The sequence below is a fragment of the Sus scrofa genome, chromosome 5 (genome assembly GCF_054392235.1).
Source record: "Sus scrofa isolate SSC_HxYL_T2T_F1_AM1 chromosome 5, Sscrofa_HxYL_maternal_Yorkshire_Landrace_v2.0, whole genome shotgun sequence".
Classification (NCBI taxonomy): Eukaryota; Metazoa; Chordata; class Mammalia; order Artiodactyla; family Suidae; genus Sus; species Sus scrofa.
This window is the reverse complement of record NC_139387.1, coordinates 96,218,917-96,241,822: the sequence shown is the minus strand read 5'-3', so window position 1 is coordinate 96,241,822 and position 22,906 is coordinate 96,218,917. Positions and strand designations below refer to the sequence as shown.

Genomic DNA, 22,906 nt, shown 5'->3' with positions numbered 1-22,906 from the left:
TCAATTCTCTGTCGCATTACATCATTGCTGTGATGACATTAACGATGGATTTACCTCGATCCGCAAAAGCAATCCATGGGGATAATGAGCAATGGCGACCGATCTACCATATAGCACCTGTTTGTCAAGGAGCAGAATGATAAAACATCCTTTCGGCAGGATGGGCAGCCCAGCAGTGCAGCACGGCCGTCATGATGAGCATTAGACATACAAAGGAGCAGAGACTACTGGGCTGCTTCAAGAGCCAGGCAGTAGGCAGGGGCTGCACATAACTGAAGCTCACCCAGTGCCTCAGGTGGCTTTTTCCTAGATTTTATCCTCTAGATGGATATGTTCGGTGTTTATGGTTTGGCCACATTGCACATGATTAAGCATCGCTTTTAGCTGGTGGTCATTTCCATATATCAAGAGTGTGAGTATGAAAATTCACTCTTTTTTTTTTTTTTTTTTTTTTTTTTTTGTCTTTTTGTCTTTTTGTTGTTGTTGTTGTTGCTATTTTTTGGGCCGCTCCCGCAGCATATGGAGGTTCCCAGGCTAGGGGTTGAATCGGAGCTGTAGCCACCAGCCTACGCCAGAGCCACAGCAACGCGGGATCCGAGCCGCGTCTGCAACCTACACCACAGCTCACAGCAACGCCGGATCGTTAACCCACTGAGCAAGGGCAGGGACCGAACCCGCAACCTCATGGTTCCTAGTCGGATTCGTTAACCACTGCGCCACAACGGGAACTCCGAAAATTCACTCTTGCTAAAGATCTGCTGAGTTTATATTGGCTAGAATCTTAGCATCTTATTGTGTTTTCTTGCCATCTTGTAGAAGAAAATAGTCTTGCTGGAAATGGTGCACAAAACAACTAAGTGTCCAAAAAAACAGACAGTGGCATCTGTAGGAGAAAAGTGAAAGAAATCAGGATTGTTTCGTCTTTTTTTTTTTTGGTTTTTAGGGCCGAACCTGTGGCATACAGAAGTTCCCAGGCTAGGGGTCCCATCGGAGCTGTAGTCACCAGCCTACACCATGGTAACACAGAATCTGAGCCACGTCTGCGACCTACACCACAGCTCTCGGCAATGCCGGACCCTTAACCCACTGCGCAAGGGCAGGGATGGAACCCACATCCTCATAGGTACTAGGCAGATTCATTTCCCCTGCACCACAGTGGGAACTCCAGGAAGGTTTCGTCTTTGAAAAGGAAAATGATTCTGGTCATCAAATAAAGGGCCTTTTTTAAAAGGGGAATTTGATTAGGTGTTACAAATAGAGAAGTAAAATGTCTTAATCTAAATGATACGGGGCCCCACTTATTAGGTGATTCCAAGGGAAACTCTCTTGATAAAGGGCTGATAGATCTTGTAATGGGTGCCAAGGAGGAGATGGTGCTCTTGCAAAGCGTGGAGGGAAAAAGTTGGCCACGTAGTTTAGGCATCGAAGTCCTTGATGTCAGGTGACTTAACAGCTTGACTTCTAGAGACTTTTTTCCCCATGGTATATGATTCAAATAGCCTAAGTGAAACAAACAAAAAACAAAGAACTGCTCTCTTGGGAATTTATCCAGAACGGCATTTATTCCCACTTAACGAGTCGGTGTTTGACTTAGAGTCAGTGGACTCCTGGTCTTTTCCTTCGTTTTGTGATGCTCTGAGCCTCCGGGGGCTGTACTGCAGGAAGCAGTTTTGAGACTGTAGCGATAGCTCACTCTTGCGACAGAATGTCACCACTCTTCAGCTGTATTTTCAACTGTCTTGCGAGACAAAGACTAATTGGTTTGACCTCATGCTGCCGCATGTTGCGAGACACGGGTCTTCAGCACTCTTCCTTGAATTCATTGATTTCATTAAACACTGCCTGTTCGGGTTTGCAAAAATGTTGTGATTTCCCAGCGATTCCTTCGAACTGCAATGCATAAACAGATGTTTTGGACCAGTGCCATTTCTTAGCTTTGATCTTGTGTTTTCATCCTTTATTTCCAATAGGTCTTCCGCATTAGGTCCATTGAGCCACAGAAAATATCGACTTTAGGGAAAAGCAACGTCATCGTCACGGGAGAAAACTTTACCCGGGCAGCTAACATCACAATGATCCTGAAAGGAACCAGTACTTGTGATAAGGATGTGTGAGTCGAACTATTAGTGATGTATTCTTGGTCATGTAGTGAAAAGCTAAAACTTATACCAGCGGACTAACCCTGTGATTCTAACCTTTATACAGTTCATCTATTTCCATGAGCCAAAGTGAGCCAATTAGTCTGCACCTTGGATATCATTTCAATAAGTAATATAATTTAAACACCACATTTGAAGTTAATTGCGGGAGAGTGAGTGGTTCTTTTCCCATGTTAGGGAAGAAGTTAATTGCAGGAGAATCTGTTCCATGTTGTTCCCCCCCCCAAAAAAAATCTCAATGGACAATAATTCCCGGATATTGCCTGGAGGGGGTCTTGATTTGGTTTTCATTAACAAAATCAAATATTTTGAGTAGCAAACATCATTTGAAAGAAGAAGCACTTAGAAAAATAGTTGATGGAGTTCCCGTCGTGGCTCAGTGGTTAACGAATCCGACTAGGAACCGTGAGGTTGCAGGTTCGGTCCCTGCCCCTGCTCAGTGGGTTAACGATCCGGCGTTGCCGTGAGCTGTGGTGTAGGTTGCAGACGCGGCTCGGATCCCGCGTTGCTGTGGCTCTGGCGTAGGCTGGTGGCTACAGCTCCGATTCGACCCCTAGCCTGGGAACCTCCATATGCCGAGGGAGCGGCCCAAAGAAATAGCAAAAAGACAAAAAAAAAAAAAAAATGTAATAAAATGAGAACAAGTCAGCTTTAAAAAAAAAGAAAAAAGAAAAAAGAAAAGAAAAATAGTTGAGAAGTTCCCATTGTGGCTCAGTGGTTAATGAACCTGACTAAGAACCATGAGGTTGCGGGTTCAATCGGTTCGATCCCTGGCCTCGCTCAGTGGGTTAAGGATCCGGTGTTGCCGTGAGCTGTGGTGTAGGTCACAGACACAGCTTGGATCCCAAGTTGCTGTGGCTGTGGCGTAGGCTGGTGGCAACAGCTCGGATTCGACCCCTAGCCTGGGAGCCTCCATATGCCATGGGAGCAGCCCTGAAAAGAAAAAGAAAAATAGCTGAGGCTCTCAGAAGTTGATGGGGAAGTAGGGCTGCTCTTCCCATGTATTAACCCAGCGCTGGAAAAAGACCTTTTCTGATCCATTTTATTCTTTTGTAGCCTTCTCTTTATTGAGTTGGTTTAGGCTCCAATAATAACTACCTGGAACATACATTAGTTTAAAAAAGAAGAACAAAAACACCCCAATACAAACATCTAGTCATTGCGCCATTGAAGTGGCATTATTTCTTTGACTCCTTGCTCCTAACACGTCCTTTCAATGAAACTTTGAGAGCAGAACATTTCTGTGTTTCATTTACACGTTTGTGCAAATGTTATCCCCCCTCAAAAGAGATAGAAGAATCACGCCGTAATAGACCAGGTGAGCGTCCTGCTTGTTAGCGTTTGTGAGTGTGGGCTCACGTGAAGTCAAAGAAGTGACAGTCTCCATGAACCATAATTCGGAGCTTGCTGTCCTCATGGAAGTGCATTGAAAACAATCCACTGTTTTGGTTCTTAACTACGAGAACAGATGTGGACGACATTTTAATCTGCCACACTTACTTATGAAATGTTTTGTTTTAATTCATTCACTGCATATAGCGGCCAGCCCTTTCCCCTCCTAGCAGTAGATCTGGGCTGTCTGTCATTTGGATGAAAAAAGCTGCACATGGCAGCTCTGCTCTGGTCTGCTCTTTACCAGAGTTACCGAGCACACATTAGTGGCCATATCTATGTGACATAGGTATTTTGGTACTGTTTGTCCTGGCTCAATACCTCCCTGCAAAAATCTTTCCTTTTGTGGAGCAAAATCTGTGGAGTTAGACACCTGTGTATTCACTGAAAGGCAATCAACACCACTGGAAAATAAGTCGTTTTTCAGAGCATTACCCTGTTTCTGACTCTTTATGCTCTGATTGCAATTCCGAATGTGTCTGGAGATCCTGCAGTTATTAAATTAAATGACTAAGAGACCTTTCTGCATGTAGCATTTCAGTAACCACATCTGTGTGGTGAACCCAAGGTCACGAGCGGTACATATAATACCCACTGAATCCTATATCGGAGTTCGTGCCGTAATCCTAAACTCTTTCGATACGGTATTTTTTAAATGCCTAATTATTCTGAAGAGAAAATAAAAGAATAGCAGTGGAATGACCCACCTTTCTGCCCCTCTGCTTCCAAAATTGATAAACAAGTTTGAATTTTAATGATCAGCCGTTTTACGGTGAATTTCCTAGAGCTCAGCTGTGAATATAAAACCTTAGAATGTACATCCGAGGTGGTATAAGTACACACTGGCACAGATGTTTCTCCAATTTGCCTTATTGTTAGATTCTATTATTGCTACTTAAAGGCTACATGCGCTAACATTAATAATCGCACACGTAGCCTTTAAGTAGTGATAATAGATTCTCGTGGGGCATAATTATATTGAGCATTATTCAGACACAACCACGTCTTCATGACTGGTGCTTTAGAGGGTCGTGGTAGACGTGATATGTAGAGGAAGCTTCGGGCTACAGAGGGATGTTGGAGACGGTTTGGCTTTGACGCGTGCAGGGTGTGCAGGGCTCGCCCTGCGGCTTTGGGGAGCGCCCAGGACAGTCCCAGCCGAACTCCAGTCTGGAGCTCCTCAGAGGGCCGCCTGGCTCCCATGCTCATTGGGTCTGAGCCCCCTGGTCTCTTGGCATGGACTTTAGTCCCGAGCTCTCTGCTCTTGGAATGGCAGAATCTCCCTCTCTGCCCAGCGTTGGGTTGTACCCTCACCCCTACCCTGTGCTTAATGGAGACATCTCTTTATTCACGCTTTTCATGATGGAAATTTGAAGTCACATGCCAGAGAGGAGAGTGCAGTGAACTTCTCTGTAGCCGCCCTCCAGCTTCAAGGCTGAACTTTTTGTCAGTCCTGTTTCATCTCTCTCTTCTGTGTTTTTGGATGGAGGCTGGGGTTTTTTAAAGCATATCCCCGGATATCTCACCTTATCCTTCCACTCATAAGTACTTTCAGGACACGCCTCTAACAGATAAGGGTAGTGCCATTAGCGTCGATGACAAAATGAATGGCAATTCCTCAATACACTTTAATACCCAGCCCATGTTCCACTTTCTATGAGGGCTTCTTAAAGGCAAGGATTGTGTTTCCTTCTTTCCCCGCTTCTAAGGGAGATGAAAATAAAAACACTAAAATGAGCAGGAAAGAAGAGGAACCTGGCCCCAGATAATACCAAGCTGAATGAGTGGATCTTAAATAATCGGCAGTTGCAGCTGTTCGGATAGTTTGTGAGCTGTGGTAGTTCAAGTGAAATTCATATCCTGTTGCCTGGGGGAACTACTGTGCGAAGCGTCTGTGTCCTCAGAGCGTTCTTTTTCTGCCCCTTTCTAGGATACAGGTTAGCCATGTGATAAACGACACCCATATGAATTTCTCTCTTCCATCAAGCCGAAAAGAAATGAAGGATGTATGTATCCAGTTCGATGGCGGGGACTGTTCTCCTGTGGGACCCCTGTCTTACATCGCTCTGCCCCACTGTTCCCTCATATATCCTGCGACCACCTGGCTCAGGTACATTCTGGGGCATGCTTCTCTCTCGTTGTGGTTAAAAAGGTCACACGCACAAAGATCATGTATTTGACTCAAATCTAGAAATCATCGTCATATCTAAATGCTCCCCCCAAGAATCCTCTGTAGGGTTTATTCTTAAAAAACAGAGGCATACCTGATAAACAGGTTGCTTCCTGTCATCACAGGAAATACCAGGGGTACTTCCTGTTTTACTCTTAGCCATGGCTGCCAGGAAACTCACCGCCGAAATACTTGTTCAGACCCTGGTTTCTCTTCAGATCATTTAAATCCTGGGAATTTTAAAGTGTTTGTTCAGTTGCAGTAACTAAGCCTGGATTTCCCACCCATGACACAAAGCTGCTTCTTTCTTACATCTTTCATTGTCTAACCTTTTAGAGTAAGCCGTTTTGCATAATTTGAGGAAATGTTGGGAGCTAAGTGAAAAGCCGTATCTGCATTTCAAAGAGACTCTCTGAGTGAGAAGACTCCCTAAATTCCAAAGAACCTCAGATGACTCCATTATATTGAGGAAAAAAGATGCTCCCCCGGTTGAATTTAGATTCACCTTTAGATTTTGGACTCGAACCCTACAGATGTTTTCTTCACCTAACACAGCACGAAGCTATCTTTCAAAGTTCTGTCTAGATGAAACTACAGATGAAGGTTTGTTTAAAGAAAAGAAAAGAAGAAGAAGAAAAAAAAGCAAGTTAAAAAAAAAAATCACTTCTCATGTTTAAGATGAAGTGACACGTGGATTATTAGGCTGCTGGGCTCCCCTAACAAAGTACCACAGACTGGTTGGCTTAAATACCAGAAATGTATTTCATCAAAGTTCTGGAAGCCAGAAGTCCAAGCTCAAGGCGCTGTCAGGGTTGATTCCTTCTGAGGCCCGTCTCCTAGGCTTTTAGGTGGCCCTCCTCTGCCTGTGTCCTCACGTGGTCCTTCCTCTGTGCCTGGCTGTGTCCTAATCTTTTTTTTTTTTTTTAAATAAGAACACCTGTCATATTGAATTAGGGCCCACCCTAAGGACCTCATTTAACTTTAATTACCTCTTTAAGGGTCCCATTTCCAAACACAGTTACAGGCTGAGGTCCTGGGGAGGCGGGGCGTTAGCAGTTCCACCCATAACAGTGGCAGGAGGAAAACTGAAATTTCCAAGCCAAGGCTGTAGCATGGCCCTCCCTGCTGGGGTCTAGTTCCCTCCTATACCTCAGAGCAACCACGGATGCCGCCCTCCCCACCTGCCTGGGGTCTTGCACCTTTTGCCTCAGGAAGCCCTTGTAGACATAGGGATCCACCCCGGGTGGCCCTTTTTATTGATGAGGAGACGGATGTGGGGCATTCAGACAGCTTGCCCAGGCCCTGGGCAGTCTAGCCCAGATGCCAGTCTAGCCTCACCTCCTCACCTGGTGGCAGTCTGAGCCACCAAAGTTCTGCTTTGCCAAAAAATAAGAGGCTTCTCCATGTCCAGGCGCCGGAGATGTTCTGAGCCTGTGTGTCTCGGTTACTCCCGGGCAAGACCGTGGCTTTGCAGTCTGGCCCTTGGCACAGATCACTTGGCTTGGTTTTCTAGTCATGACGACAGGCTGGCATGAGCCCAGCTCGGCCCTTCCCCTGTGGCTGGGAGGTTCAGGACTTAATGTCTTCCCTCTGCCCTACACAAATTGCCCTGCTCGTGCCCACCTCCTGGTCTTGTCATCATGGGCTCAGCTGGCTGACAGAGCTGACCCACCCAGGCTCCTGTCCCCTGGAATGAGTGTCTAGTGACCTATGCGATCGGGGTGGGGGGGGAGGGGAGGGCAGCCAGAGCTGTGGACAGCTGTTGATTTCACATCTAATGACCACTTTGCTTATATGCAATTATGTGCTAAGAATATGTATAATCATTTGGCCGTGTTTTGGAGAGATAGAACATAGCTGTTATTAATGTGGTTTACCAAACAGGAATTTAGACTTGTAATGTCATTTATAACTTTACCTTGTCCGAAGCAGCCCCTATCTCCCTACATAAAATATAGTTGGTAGGTTGGAAGTTGGATTTTAAAGGTTGTTAGACTGATGAATTTTCGTATAGATTAAACAGCCATCAAACAAAATTCTGTTTAGCGAATCCTGAATGTTCAAAGTACAGCTGATGATCTAACTATCTGTGGCAACATGACACACCAAAACTCAAATGCCAGAAAAGGATTTGGGCTGTTTCCTGGAATTCAAACAGGATCCATCCTGAATTTTCTTATTTACGTATCTGAAAAACCATGACTCTGTGGCCAGGATCATTAGAAGACTTGTAAACGTGTCCTGCACTTGAAATTAACATGAATTAATTTGCATTCAAACATAGCTGAGTTCAGTATGAAGCCGGAATAAATGGGTCACTTTATCCATACATGCAAAATGCCTGTGTGTTTATCTCTGAAACTCCTCCTTGCTTTTTTCCTTGCAGTGGCGGTCAACATATAACCATCATGGGCAGAAATTTTGATGTAATTGACAGCTTAATCATTTTACCTGAACCGAAAGACAAAAACGTAAGTCTGCAGCTGCTCTGTCGTGATGGTTATTTTCAAGGACGCCTTTGTTTTCATCGCACTAAATTATGTTGAGGGCTATTTTTTATTCCCATGCCTTTGTGCTATTATAAGCTTTTGCCTGTTGCATGCCATAGGATGCATACCATCTGTGCTACCACGGAACTCCTGAGTCCGCAGACTGGCAGTGGAGTCTCTCCAGTTGTGGCACAGAGGGAAGCGGGCTGACCTTGATGCGACGAGACCTGCCGCTTCCTCCCAGGGTGATTTGCCGCGGGATCCCTTTGCTGAGACGGTGTTGGGGAGCGTGTGTGAGGAGGCCTGGGGGGGTGGGGGGGCTGAGCTTGGTCTGTGAGGAGTAGGCGGTGGTGGACCCCCTGCCCACAGTCCACTGCGGGTCCGAGGCACAGGGACCTGCTCAGGTCCCCTCCTGTGCGTCTCCTTCCCTTGCTCTTGTGTCTTTGACCTTGGGTGCCTTCTTTCTGACCTTACCTCCTCACCTGGCATTCATCTCCCTGCGGGGGGGCTGGTCCCCACACCTCCCTCGTTCTTCCCCCAACACGAGTCACACACGGGCCTCGTCACGGGTCATGACGGAGCTGACATCCGTGCCGGGGCCCCGGAGCGGCCTTCTAAGCTCTTCTCAAACGCCCTCCCCCTTCGTCTTCCCCTTCTGTCCTTCCTTCGTGAGAGATGTGGCGATAACAGTTTCTTGGAGGCCCAGCCAGGCCATTTCCTGCATAAGCTGGCACGTCTGCATGTGGCCACAGAGCTGGCCTCTGACTGGGACCAGTGTGGCTTCAGGCTTAGATCCGGAAGGGCTTCCTATGTCCTCCTGAGAGCCTCGTCACACGCCTGTCCACATACTGACACCCTGCAGAGGCAGTTTCGAGACTCCTGTTGGGTTCGATTCCAGGCCAGGTCTCCACAGCGCCCACACATCCTTTGAATATGTGGATAGATTGACCCTCTGACCAGGGACTTTGCCTGCATTTGTGGGTGAACTTGTTCCCACCCCACATCCTGCCCTGCAGGGCTATTCCTAAAGCAGGTGGAATTTATTGCGCTCCGACTGCGGACAGACGGTTTTGCTGGGCGCAGAAGCAAAATACGAATAAGAGCATCCCGTTGCCTTCGCGGAGGGACATGGCTCACCTACTCTGGGGCCGAAGCTGGAGAGCACAGGGTGTCACTGGGTTCTAGGTCCTCTGATTCTCTTCCAGCTCAGACACCACCGCCCCCGCCCCAGTCCAAGAAGGCGCGGTGTGTGTTCACCGGAAAGAGACCTTAAAATCGGGCAGGTTTTGTTGTTGTTGTTTGGGTTTTTTCATAATGATTTTTATTTTTTCCATCAGAGCTGGTTTACAGCGTTCTGTCAGTTTTCTACTGTACAGCAAGGGGACCCAGTTACACATACGTGTGTATATTCTTTCTTCTCCCATTATCACGCTCCATCACAAGTGACTAGACAGCATAGTTCCCAGGGCTGTCTATACAGCAGGATCCCATTGCTTATGCATTCCAAAGGCTATAGTTTACATCTGTTAACCCCCCACATGGGGCAGATTTAAGCATGCCTGTCGAGCGGAGCAGGCCAGGTCCGACTTGGACAGGTGGAGGCAGGGAGGTGATTTCAGGTGCGAAGGAGACCTGCTGGGAATACCACTGAGTCCTGCTCCGCTGGAACCAGAGGGTAGGTCGGGAATGAGCCAGAGGGATGGCTGGAAAACCGCGTAGGACCCGGAGAGAGCATCAGACTAAAACTTGGCCCCTGATTCTGTCGGCAGTGGGCGAGCAATTGCAGATCTTTGAGCAGGAAAGCGATATGGGGACAGGCGCCCTTTATGAAGGTTATTTTGGCGACAATACACAGGATCACACGGAGAGGCCGTACCTGGAAAAAAGGCTGGGAGTCAAATCAGGATGCCAGCACGGATCCCCAGATGCATCTGAGCCGGGGGGCAGGGCCCGTGGGCTGCGTGTTCCGTGGGGCTGTAGACAGTTTGGCAGGTCTAGAGTGTGGGGAGATGGTGGAGCTGGAGGGGACCAAGTCGTCGTGGAAGCCTCATCACCAGAAGGAGAAGGGACCCCATGCTGGGGGTGGGGGCACCAAGGCCGAAGAAAGGGGCACCTAGGGTGGAATCTGGAAGAAGAGCTTCATTTTCAGGAGTGAAGGAAAGTAAGACGGCCAGGGAAGGTGGCCGCGAAGTTGCTTGGAACCTAGAAGAAAAGAGCATTTCGGATGGCGAGAGCTGGTCCGTGGAAATTTAGAGCGTTGAGAATAAGGAGGTTAGGGTGACCCTATCACCAGTAACCTTCTAGAAGGCATCTTCAGTAAAAAGCCAGCCTGCTGGGGTTACGGCTGCTGAGAAGAGAGAGGCCGTGGGTTTCGTGGTTTTCTTCATGTTGCCAAGCTGTGAACAAGAGATTGAGGGCAGCAGTGTGGAAAGGGGTCAAAGGGGAAGGGAGGGTTTCGCTTGTCCACGTCTCAGCTCTTTGCATCATATTTTCCCACACACGGGCCCGCTGGGGCCATGCCCCCCCTTTTCTAGCTTTATACTTCTTTTCCCATCGTATAACATTCTGGTTGCGGTCATTATTGCTACTAATATCAATAATCGCATCCGCATCCGTTGAGTGCTTTTTTTGCATGGATTTGCAAGCCTTTTTGCATGGAAAGTCTCCTTGCATTTGATGAGACCTCACCTCATTTCATTTAGGGTTTTCAGGCCCGTGAGGCAGGTGGTACTGTCATCCCCCATTTTACAGAGGAGACAGCAGAGGCTCAGAGAGAGGTTCAGTTCCCCAGGTCACTTAGCTCTTCGAGCCCAGAGCTGGAATTCATTAACGAAGCCATGCAAATGCTCTTTTCCTCTGCCTTAGATCTCTGAATATTGCATGGCAACTTACTGCAGATTTTCAGCCCCCAAGTTAAAGAGTTTAAAAGGGCGCACCAATGTCACCGTGAAGCTCCGAGTGCAGGAGACCTTCTTGGATTGTGGAAGCTTGCAGTACCTTGACGACCCCAGATTTACAGGGTACCGGGTTGAGCCTGAGGTGGACACAGAACTGGAAGTAAAAATTCAAGTACGTCGCTCTCATTTCAAGGGGGGCGGGGTGGGGTCCCCTCGACTGGAAAGGTGTGCTTGTGTTTGTGAACTTGCACATGGGCCCTGATGTCTTCATCTTCGCCTTTTGCTCTTCACAGAAAGAAAATGATAACTTCAACATTTCCAAGAAAGACATTGAAATCACTCTCTTCCATGGAGAAAGCGAGACGTCAAATTGCACTTTTGAAAATATTACTAGAAATCAAGATCTCACCACCATCTTTTGCAAAATTAAACACATCACTTCTGCAAACAGCATTGCCGCCTCTTCCAAGAAAGTTCGAGTGAGTCGCCTGACAGTCCTACCCATTGGTTTTCCCTTCTGTAGGGGCATTCCTTGGCTAAACCAGAAGCCAGGATAGAATCTGTTATGGGTCTTTGGATCTTCACTTTAAGTGAAGAGAAAACTGGTATCGCAGGCCCAAGCTTTATTCTTCCACGTGTCTATTCAAATGTCAAAGCACTGAGCTCACCATTGTTTATACTACTAATAAGTCTTGATAGCTTTTGTTCTAGCTATACATTTAGACTGTGGCAAATGCAAGCAGAATCTCTAGACTCATTGATGAACGAGCTGTCATTCTTTTCCCAAATGCAGAGGTGACATGTCTTAGCGCAAACCCAGAATGGGGGCCTCTCTGGCACACGGAATGTGGCTCTGGAGTCTGTGGAGACCAGATAATCTCTGGGTCAGAGGCTTCATCCACCGTGAAGTCATGCTCGGTGCATTTAGTCTTTTCCCCGACATGGTTGAGAGTCCTGGGGCTGGTATGTTTATGTTCCATGATAAAGACATGAGACCATGGGGAAGGGAAGCCTAGTGGAAGCCTCCCTTTGCAGTATTCACGCTGCAGGAGGCTCTGCAGAGTCTTTAGCCCCCTCCTTCCAAATGCTTCATGATCTGCAGTCGTAAATAACTGGATAAAGGTCAAGAAAAAAGAACATCAGACCGGAAGGCAAAACGAAAAATGTTTTCACGGCCCAGCTGCACCGGAAAACACCTGAGTGGCCTTAGATAAGTCACCTCCACTTGTCCAGCTCTTGCACGGTTCAGGTAGTCGTAATAAGTACCCAGTTAGCAACTAAACTCAGAAGTGCTCCCTCTGTGGCCAGTCGGTTGAGAAGAACCAATGCGAGCGTTTTCCATTGCTCACAGTTAGTTTCTGAGGACCTGTGCTGGGATAGGGACATAACAGAAAAGAAAACAGACGCCACCACCCCCCAAAAGCCGCCTTGATGGAGCTTGTCTAAAGAGGGGTGCAGTAGAGAAAACGAATTGAAACTGAGTTAGATGGGGGCTGATTGTTAAGAAGAAAAATGAAGCTGGGGTGAGGGACACAGCTGCAAGGTTTACGGTGGCGAGTAGCACGGGGGTCCCGAGGAAGATGCCGTTTGAGCCAGGACCTCAAGGAGGCAGGGGAAGGAGCTGTCGGCTCTCTGGAGTCGAGTGTTCTAGCAGCGGGAACCACGGGTTGCAGCGTTCCTGAGCCAGGGGCCTGCCTGATGCAGTGCAAGAGAAGTAAACGAGGGGAGAAGTTCCGAGGAGGTTAGGCGGTGAATGAGGGAGGCAGAGGGAGCTGATGGACCACTGGGACCTTGTGGGCCATTGCGAGGACTTGGCTCGGAGTTCTGGGAAGCCGCCAGACGGCTGTGAGCGGGAGAGCCACGAGCCCGCTTACTTACGTGCCAGCAGTTTCATCTGCACACCAGCTCTCCAAAGAGGCACCATCCACATCCCATTTTAGAGACGGCAGAGTGAGGACGGCAGGACAGGGGACCTCTGTTGTCTCCTCTGTAAAAGGGGGATGACAGTACCACCTGCCTCACGGGAAATGAGATGAAGTCTCATTAAATGCAAGGAGACTTTCCATGCAAAAAGGCTTGCAAATCCATGCAAAAAAAAAGCACTCAACGGATGCTGGTGTGATTATTGATATTAGTAGTAAGGAGGCAGAACTGGGGCTTAGAACCTGGGCTGTGTGGGTCCAGAGTCTGTGCTCCTACCCCTTGGCTCAGACACCCGCGCAAGGGCAGCCACGGTGCCAGGGCAGAGGCGCGCCTCTGCACGTCGATGTATGTCGACCTGAAAATAAGGCTTAATGGAGAGTTTTCCTTTTCCAAGACTTTACCAGAGTTTTGTAACCAAAACCAAGCTTGGAAGAGGGAATTGTCCAGGTAGCATGGCCAAACTGGTTTTTTGTTTTGTTTTGTTTTGTTTTTTTTGCCACCGAATATGCTTCCTTCAAAGTAAGCCTGTCAAGGAAACACAAGAAGTAGAAGAGATAAAAAGTTGGATCCCTGCCTTAGTGGAGGGGTAAGAGGGTTTCTTAGCCACAGGTTACCACCTCTTTATTGCCCCCATTCCTGCAGCTTAAACCCTCCAGGGCAGAGAGGACCAACGCATACATTTTGAAGGTCTAGCCCAGCACGTGTCAACTGCCGGGAGCGAAATCTGGAAACCAGGGCACCGGGAGTCTTCTCAGTTGGCTCAGGGTCATGCAGTGAATCTGCCCAGAGACGGGACTTGAGCTCGGATAGCCTACCTTCCTTGCCACCTCTTCTTGCATCTTGGCGAAAACCGCTTGAGGGGGAAATTGTGCGCCTAGATGTGGGGCCCACCTCGACCAGGTCTGATGACCCTCCTTGTCTCATCAGGTCATACTGGGAAACTTGAAGCTTGACGTCGAGCGGGAATCCGTTCTCTCCACTTGGTATTTTCTGATTGCACTTCCCGTCTTGCTGGTGATTGTCATTTTTGGTAAGTGCCCTGTTTAATTTTGTCAGAGAAATTATTCCCTGGGGGCCTCTCCGCAGGCAGGAGGACTCTGAGCTTTCAGGGGCTGTTTGCTTCAATTAAGTGATCGATGGATGATGCAAACTCAAATCAAAACTTTAGGACAGGAATAAAAGCTACATGTCGAGGGTTTTCTAAACATTTTTTAAGGATGCTTCGTTAATAAAAGGCTGGATCACAAAGACAGTATCTTGATACTTGGAACATATGATCGACTTTGCTTCCTCCATCCCATGCATGCATGGTGGTGACAAATGTCCCATTTACATGACGTCCTCCGAATTCCTTTGGGATTTTGGACTTCCAGGACTCGGTCATCTCATCCTGCCTTCTCACCCCACCAAACCCCACCCCTCATGCCCACGGCAGCTCTGCCTTTCCTGTGCGATCTGTACCATCTATTAAAATGTTCCAAGGCTCATCCAAACGGAGGGGTCCCGTGGAGGTTGCTCACTGGATGAATCCGGCCCACGGATGTGTTTTGTTTGGCCCATGTGGCATTTTTAAAACTTTGAAGCAGCTGAAAACACTTTAAAATTAGGTGTTTCACATTCTTTAAAATCTTTTGAACACGTGCAAGGCCTGGATCATTGGACCCCCCCTTTTCCCAGAACACCTGCTTGCGGGAGCTGAGTAGCAGCTGCCTGTGGAGAGGGGTTTTGCCATAGTCTCCACTACTCCCTGCTGTCTCCACCCAGGCCACCCCACTCATCTGTGTACCTGGTCCTGGTGGCCATTCAGTTCTTGAACTCTGTTTCTGAGCTGCTTTCCACTGCAAGCTTCTCCAAGCTCCGTCGCATTTCATATTCCTTGACTTAACTCAGGCATTGAACAGAAAGGCGAATTTTCTGTTAATGGTCGCTAACATCACCTTCTACGTATGCTTACTCTCTCATTCATTCGTCCATCCCTGCATCCGTGTACCTGGTGTTCATTGAGCACCTGTTGGGTTGCTGATAACTGTGCCAACCTCCAGAGCTCTGAGTTAAATCCCGGTCCCTTCTCTTGGGGAGTTCCCAACCCAGCAAGGGTAAGATTTATGTGTATGGCTAGACTAGCCTACTGGAAGGAATTCATTTTGCAGAGACCCCATTTTTCCCCTGTTGGTGATCTTTCCAGGTGTTTTTAATGCTCTCAAGTTGTTCACCTCTATGGTGCATCTAGAGTCCAGAATGGGACCTGCTGTTTTGATAAAGTCCTGGCTGGTGCTGGCTTCAAATAAGCAGATTACTTGTAAACGCTCAATGCCGAGCTCGATCCGGGGAACCCAGCGATGCTCGCTCTAGAACTAACAGCCTCAGCATGCAATCACAGCCACTCTGTGACTTCCTAGAAACCTCTGATCTCTCCCTGGCTGGCTGTGACTCTCCATTCCTCTCCCTGTGCTTTGGTTGTAGAGCTTGTTTACGGTCTTTGAGATGAAGCGGGCTCCATCTGACACATCACTTTTGGTTTCCTTGGTATCCACAAAGCCCTTTAAAATCCTCATCCCTCTCTTACCATGATTCCAGGGAGGCATGTGTCGTGAGCCGCTTGAGTAAGTGCGCTCTCACTCTGTCAATCACATCATTAGTGAGAACGCTAAACACACCTGGCCTAGAGCTGCCACCTACAACCCCCCCCCCCGCCCCGACTCCATCCCCTGCCACTGTGGCTTCCCTTAGAGACCTCAGCCAGGAAAAGCTCACTGCTTTATGGATGTGGCCTGCTAGCCCTCTCTGCACAGTGAGCTGGTGCTGCCTAAAGGGCAGCCTCGGGACCAACGGCCCCAAGTGATGCTCCTGGAGAAAGGGTTCCATAGTCAAGCAAATTTGAGCATCCCTGTCGGTGCCGCCCTTTCTTGAAGCTGCACAGCACACGTTATGATGAAGCCTGATGAATTCACCAAGCGGCCCAGGGCAGGACTGTATGGAATTTTGTTTCCTCCAGCATCCTTCACTTCTGCTGGTAAAATCAGGAAATTCCTATTCAAAGAGGAAAAACTCTCTAGAATAATAATAATAATTGATATTAAGGGAGGTCAGTCAGAAAGAGAAAGGCAAAGACCACATATCATTACAGGTGGAATCTAAAATAGGACCCACATCTGCATATCCATGAAACCAAAACAGACTCACAAAGTAGAGAACAGACTTGTGGTCGCCAAAAGGGCAGGAGAGGTGGAGGAGGGAAGGGTTGGGAGTTTGGGAGTAGCAGGTGCAAACCGCTCTCTATTGAATGGATAAACAACAAGGTCCCACTGTATAGCGCAGGGAATATATTCACTAGCTTATGATAAACCGTCCTGGGAAAAAGCATATGAAAAAGATCGTATGTCGAGCTGGGTCACTGGCTGTACAGCAGAAATGACAACATTGTAACTCAACTACGCTTCAATAAAATAAAAAAAAAATCATGATAGTTAACCATTGTGATGTATGCTTTTTCAAAAACAAGACCTAAATGCTTTCCATGAGTTACTTCCTGGAATCCCGTGAACATCGCAAGGAGGTAGGCACCTTGGCAGATGAGGCAGCCAGGCACAGAGATGCTGAGGCACTTAGCCGAGGCCACACAGCTGGTCAATGGCAGAGCAGGGACGTGAACCCGAGGGCTGAACTTGTTCCATTTGCTGCCTCTATGGCACAGTTAGCACCAAAATGAAGTGGAGAAATAAGCAGTGTCCAGATCTGGGGGTTCACGGCCGACCGCTCATCCCATCACCCCATTCGACCTATGCAAGGTTGGCTTACAGAGCTCACTGTGGATGTGTGGTTTTTTTCTGCATTTTGCGGCTCCACTTTATTTCTCTGGAGATGTTTAGAAACATGACAAAAGAACGGTATAGATAGCCTGCGGCTGTAAGGAAAGTGGGCTTGTTTCATTACTTTTCAGCCAGCTGGGATCTTTGGTTACAAGCGAGGCTTATTTGATTTCGTTTTTACTCTTAGGATGCGCAGGGTTTTCTCCTTCTGGTTGTTTTGTTTTTCTGTTGCATTTGAGCATCTCGAGAGCAACCCCTCCCCGGGAATTTTTCTTCTTACAAATTCTCTCTCTCAAACGCGAGCATCCTTCTCTCTCCCTGTGTCTCGTTCTCTGTGGCAGAAGGTAAAGCTCGGCTCTGTGTTCCTTTCCGAGTTTGAAGTCCGCCTGTCGGTCTCACGCTGGATCTCTCTCTCCTCAGCGGCCGTGGGGGTGACCAGGCACAAATCGAAGGAACTGAGTCGCAAACAGAGCCAACAGCTGGAGCTCCTGGAGAGCGAGCTCCGGAAAGAGATACGTGACGGTAGGCTCCCAACTTGTATTTGTAGAACAACAAGGCTTTTTTATTGTCCGTCTTTTTCTTTTTCTCGGTTACCCTTGAATGGAACCAGTCACAGTACCGAGAACTGTTTGTATAATCGAAGACAACTGAACAGCAGGGTCTAGGCCTGGCTTTGTGTTTTATTTCAGTTCTTCTTTTGCAGCCAACCACGTAATTATCTATTGTTTCTTCTTTAATGAAAACCAAGGTCAGACTCCGTGTTAGACAAAACAGCAGAAGCTCTCACCCATTGTTTGTTGAGTTAAAATCTTGCTCTGGGGATTCTGTTGTGCAGGCTTTGCTGAGCTGCAGATGGATAAATTGGATGTGGTTGATAGTTTTGGAACTGTTCCCTTCCTTGACTACAAACATTTCGCTCTGAGAACTTTCTTCCCTGAGGTAAGAGCATCGATCATATGCCTAAGGTTGAGTCTTGAATAATAATGAAGGAGCTTGTTGCTCTCATCAAAACGGGTGTGGGCTTCCCAGGCAGCCGTAGATAATGTGCTTGGTACAAAATAATGGCTTAAATTTGAGCAGAGCGGGGAGGAGGATAACTATTAATTGGATTGATTAGGGTATAAAGCAGGGATGGGTCACTGGCCATTACTCTTTGTCCAGGAACAAAAACCTGGGAGGGACACAAGTTCAGAGGGATGATTTTTGCTTCACTTTACGACCAGTTGAGAACTGAATGTGTAGTTGGGAAGTGAGCTGGTTTATTTAAGAATCAATAAATTGTGAGCTGGCCAATTTGTTGTGTTTATCTGCATGACTTCCATTGCAGCTACTAGATGATTCACCATTACTTCTCAATTGGAAAGGCAACATACTCTTGGCCAAGAGGGAGGAAAGTCGGCATGCGTAGCATTTGAGTAAAGAACAGCCGTTTTCAGCAAGGCAGAGTTTTTATGGTTCTCTCCAGCGGTGGTCCTTTAGCTGATGCGTCTGTGTCATCCTCATTTAGTAGAAATAGCTGCATGAGATGATTGATTAATTTGCGCTGGGGCTCCGAGGCGTAGTCTCCTCAACCCTTTGGGGTTTCGGTCTTGCTTCCCTTCCAACACCTCCATTTGCTCGCCCCCGTGGCCTTCCTCATGGACCCTCCCAAGGCTTTGGCGAGGTACACGCATCCCCCTGTCATCATCTCCACACCCTGATGCCCCAGGTCCTCCATATTTGCCTCTTTCTGTCCAGAACTGGTGAACCCAGAGCAAAGGCCTCACCTCTGGCACCCAGCAATATCAATGAGCATATTTAAATTTAGACTCGTGAGCAAAGTCAGAAAGCTCTTCAGGCCAAAAGAGGGCTTGGATCACCTTACCAGCCACTTCCCAGCTACATTTGGCCGGAAGCCCCAAGTTCAGACACCCAGACACAGGCAGGAAGCAATTTCCAGGTTCTCTATAATTCTAGAAGCAGACACCATGATATGCGATGCTGTGTCTGGAGTTGGGACGCCTCCATAAAACACCCACCAAATTGTTGTTGTCGTCGTCGTCGTGCAAGCCTCAGTGCTGTAACTCAAGAAGGCTATAAATAAGACTTCAGCTTTTTGCACTTGCAATTTTTTTTTAAAAGTTATCCTCCAAGAGTACCAGGGACCAAAACTTCCCAGTGGCCACCTCCTCATTTCTATGGCAGAACACCACCTGGGGAGGAGAGTTTAATTCGCTGAATCAGGATGACTGTGCAGGACCTCACACAGGTTGCATCGCGAGTCCTCTTTCCCAGCTATCTGAGATCCCCATTAAGAATTTAATAGCAATAAAATCACAGAGATTTCCACCAGGCACAGGAGGACTGTGTGGGCTTTTATGGTTAATGGTTGCCCTTGAGTGCTGGAGAGAGTCATCTGCAGCCTGAAAAAGAAGTTTTCCTATCTTCTAAATTCGGTAATCAAGAGCAAGATAGAATGACGAATGTAAAGGAACACTGTTGCGAGTGTTTAGGGAGAAAAAAAAAAAAAAAAAATTCCAGGAACAATGCTATATTATCTTAGGAGCAGAAAGAGAGTTGCAAGAAGGCAAACTGAACTAACTCAGGGCTAGGTGGGATCTTGAAAGGCAGCTGGAAAAGCCATAGAAACTAAAGTCAAATGAAGACCCAGGAAAAACAAGTATACATTTATCAACCCCTAACAGGAAGACCTAAGTTAAAATCGAAATCATAGGAATTGGGAAAAGATAGAACAGGGTAACTTTTTTTTTTTTTTTCTTTTAATGGCTGCACCCGTGGTATATGAAAGCTCTGGGGCCAGGGATCACATCCGAGCTGCAGCCACAGCTGTGGCAACACCAGATCATTTAACCCACGGCACCGGGCTGAGGATCGAACCTGTGCCTCGCCAGTAACCTGAGCGGCTGCAGTCAGATTTTTAACTCCTTGCACCACAGCAGGAACTCCTGTTAGGACAATGCCTGTTGGAAACGCATTCTATTCTGAAGATACCTCCTATGGTTAAGTAGACCCAGGAGCCATGTCCTCCTCTCGGCCTGGAGGTTGGGTGTTAGAGGGAAAACTATGACTGCTCAACACCCACTAGATAACAACAGGCAAAACCCGAAGGGAGTGGTGGTCTCTCAGAGGCCAAGGCATCACCAGTTCCCGGTTCTTTGCCTCCGCAGCTGGGTTTTTGCTTTTAAAGCCTTGCTTTCCGTTTTATCGACAACTTTATTTTGCTGAAAATAGAAACAATCAGGGTAAGCAGAGCATCTCACCCCCTAGATGAGAGAAATTTGAATAAAAGGAGGAAGGAGCCTTTGAACACAGGGAGCCAGAGTGGCATTTCCCTACTTAAGGTTAAGAATCAATCTCTTTAAATTGCCTATGGACGTAAGGTAGGCTCAGCAGAAAAATATTAAGAACTAGAAAACGCAAATCCAAGGTCTGATTTTTCTACTTACTACTAAGAGAGAGTGTGACCAAAATAGTTTGAGGTCTTCTGCTTGGGCTAACAAATTTGAAACTATAAGGCAAAAAAAAAATCCTCTATAGAAGAAATGTAATAAGATAGAAAAATAGCCTGCGGTTTCAATTGTTACCAAAACAATTGAAAATCACTGAATGTTTAGACTTATATTTTCATCCTATTGACTCAAAGTATTCATCAGCTTGCTTTTAAAATTTCATTATTTAATTCCAATATGATTTATGATACATTAAAAGAAATTCAAATTTAAAAGTTTGTATTCAGGCGTTATAGAGCAGAGCACTTAAAAATATTTTTGGGGTGTTCCCGTCGTGGCTCAGTGGAAACAAATCCAACTAGGAACCGTGAGATTGCAGGTTCGATCCCTGGCCTCGCTCAGTGGGTTAAGGATCCAGTGTTGCCGTGCACTGTGGTGTAGGTCGCAGATGTGGCTCGGATCCTCAGTGGCTGTGGCTGTCGTGTAGGCCGGCAGCAACAGCTCTAATCGGACCCCTAGCCTGGGAACCTCCATATGCTGCAGGTGCGGCCCTCAAAAGACAAAATACATATATTTGTCAACCAGCAGGACAGCAGCATTGTGGTCCACTTTGCCATAAATTAGTGATTAAAAAATAAAAATAATACTAACCGACCTGAAGAACGTGCGATGCACTCATTCATTTTGTTTCCGTGCCCAGCCCATCCCTGAGGCGGGATTCATTTTGTTTTTCCATTTTGCGGGTGAGGAAAGTCAGGCCCCGGGAGATTAAGTAGCTTGTCTGACGTCAGGTGACTAGTAGATGACAAAACCCAGATTGGAATCTGGCTCCAGATTCAAGCTTTTAACCGCCCCATTCCATCCTGTTTTGAACACCAGGGCATATGGATGAGTAAACACCACCAAGCCAAGACCTGCGAAGACTCACCCACACGTCTCAGTCTTTCTCCTTAGAAGCTCAGTTGCTTAAGGAGGGTCTGCACGTTTGCGTCTCCTCCTTTCACCGCCCCCCCCCCTTTAACGCTGGACTCGGTTCTTTTAAAGCGAGAGATGCCTTCACCTACCCCAACGCGACGGATGTGATAATTCGGGGTCTTCTCAGAGGCCTTCAGAAGCCACTGAGGTTTCTTAAAGACTATTTATTATGTAGAAGATAGGGGGCTCTTCAGATGAGCAAAATAGTGTCCCTCCCTTCTTGCAACGGCCTTGGGTATGATAGCAAAACTGCACTCTTCATTTCCTTTGGATGTTATGAATAATAAAAGTGTCTCCTTCCTCTCAGTCAGGTGGCTTCACCCACATCTTCACTGAAGATATGCATGTAAGTCTCTCCGTTTTCACTTTTGGCCCACGCCTGCCTGACACGCACGCTGTCATCCTCACCCCATCACCATCACTACTTTGAGTCATTCCTGTGGCTTTGGGGGGATCACGAATTTGCTATAAAGTAATTCATTGTCTTGGAAAACCCATTGCGCATCTGCTGTCTAACTTTCTGTATTATTTTCATGGCATATTATTTATACTACATTCCTTTTTTTTTTTTTTTTTTTTTTTTCCAGAACAGAGATGCCAGTGATAAGAATGAAAGCCTGACAGCTTTGGACGCCCTAATTTGTAATAAAAGTTTTCTTGTTACGGTCATCCACACTCTGGAGAAGCAGAAGAACTTTTCTGTGAAGGACAGGTATCAGCCAGTGCCTGCCTTTGTATTTTGAAAGTCATAAAATAGAGGAGGCGTTCCCGCTGTGGTGCAGGGGGTTAAAGAATCCGACTCCAGCGGTTCAGGGCACGGCGGAGGCTGCGGGTTCAATCCCTGGCCAGGTGCAGCGGGTTAAAAGGATCTGGCACCAATGAAGCTGTGGTGTGGATCGCAGCTATGGCTCAGATTCAGTCCCTGGCCTCAGAACGTCATATGCCACGGGTACAACCATTAAAAAAAAAAAAAAAAAAAATCGCTAAGTAGGGAAAATGAAACCTGAGCCTCCTATTTTTGCTCTAAACCACAACTTGAACTTGGTATCTGAGAATGTTCCTCTATCCAGAGGCGGGTTGTTTGGTGGGGGGGGGGGGGGTTGAGTCATGCCTCTGTGATGTCTCCAGTTCAGAGCACACGGCCCGGACATAAATTCTATTTTGAAGACACCCAAACATATGACTCTCCCCAAAAAGCACCCTGAAAAACCCCAACACCAAGAAAAAACATGAGTCCCGAGTCCCAAAAAGCAGAAGTGCTGTTTTCTATTTTGAAAATATACCTTGAAAATTCGGGAAAATCATCGACTTCTTGTTACCACCCTAATTTAATGTTGAAGTGCCAAAAGCATAAAATGTCCTGAAGTCAACACTGATGCGTGGTTTTTATGGGTTAAGAACATAGGTAGTTGAAACCGAAAGGTTAAAAAAAAGCCCCCTCCCCCGCAGGGCAGTGCCCTATTGCCTGGCTCCCCAGGCGTCCCTGGAAACTGCTATCGGGACCAAGCAAGCCACAGCTGATGGTTAACCAAGGCTCTGTGTTGTTTTAAGGGGCTTTTTTTTTTTTTTTTTTTTTTTTATTATCTCTATATCATCTTTTTTTTTTTCTTTCGGTTTTACTGAGACATAATTGACCTACCACC

General features: G+C 47.1%; 1 protein-coding gene across 6 annotated transcripts in view; it reads left to right on the top strand.

Annotated features, from left to right (window-relative positions):
• The window catches only part of PLXNC1 (plexin C1), a 331,134-nt gene that overhangs the window by 262,226 nt on the left and 46,002 nt on the right, over positions 1-22,906 (top strand). For 4 of the 6 annotated variants that reach the window (XM_084957525.1, XM_084957524.1, XM_021092758.2 and 1 more), the window contains 10 exons: positions 1,971-2,110; positions 5,482-5,661; positions 8,108-8,192; positions 11,076-11,279; positions 11,401-11,586; positions 13,958-14,060; positions 17,260-17,361; positions 17,675-17,778; positions 21,571-21,609; positions 21,851-21,975. In XM_084957525.1, coding sequence (XP_084813651.1) covers positions 1,971-2,110; positions 5,482-5,661; positions 8,108-8,192; positions 11,076-11,279; positions 11,401-11,586; positions 13,958-14,060; positions 17,260-17,361; positions 17,675-17,778; positions 21,571-21,609; positions 21,851-21,975 — 1,268 coding nt within the window. Of the gene's footprint in view, positions 1-1,970; positions 2,111-5,481; positions 5,662-8,107; positions 8,193-8,329; positions 8,456-11,075; positions 11,280-11,400; positions 11,587-13,957; positions 14,061-17,259; positions 17,362-17,674; positions 17,779-21,570; positions 21,610-21,850; positions 21,976-22,906 lie in introns of all 6 variants that reach the window. The other 2 variants (XM_021092757.2, XM_021092759.2) reach the window with 1 other exon arrangement.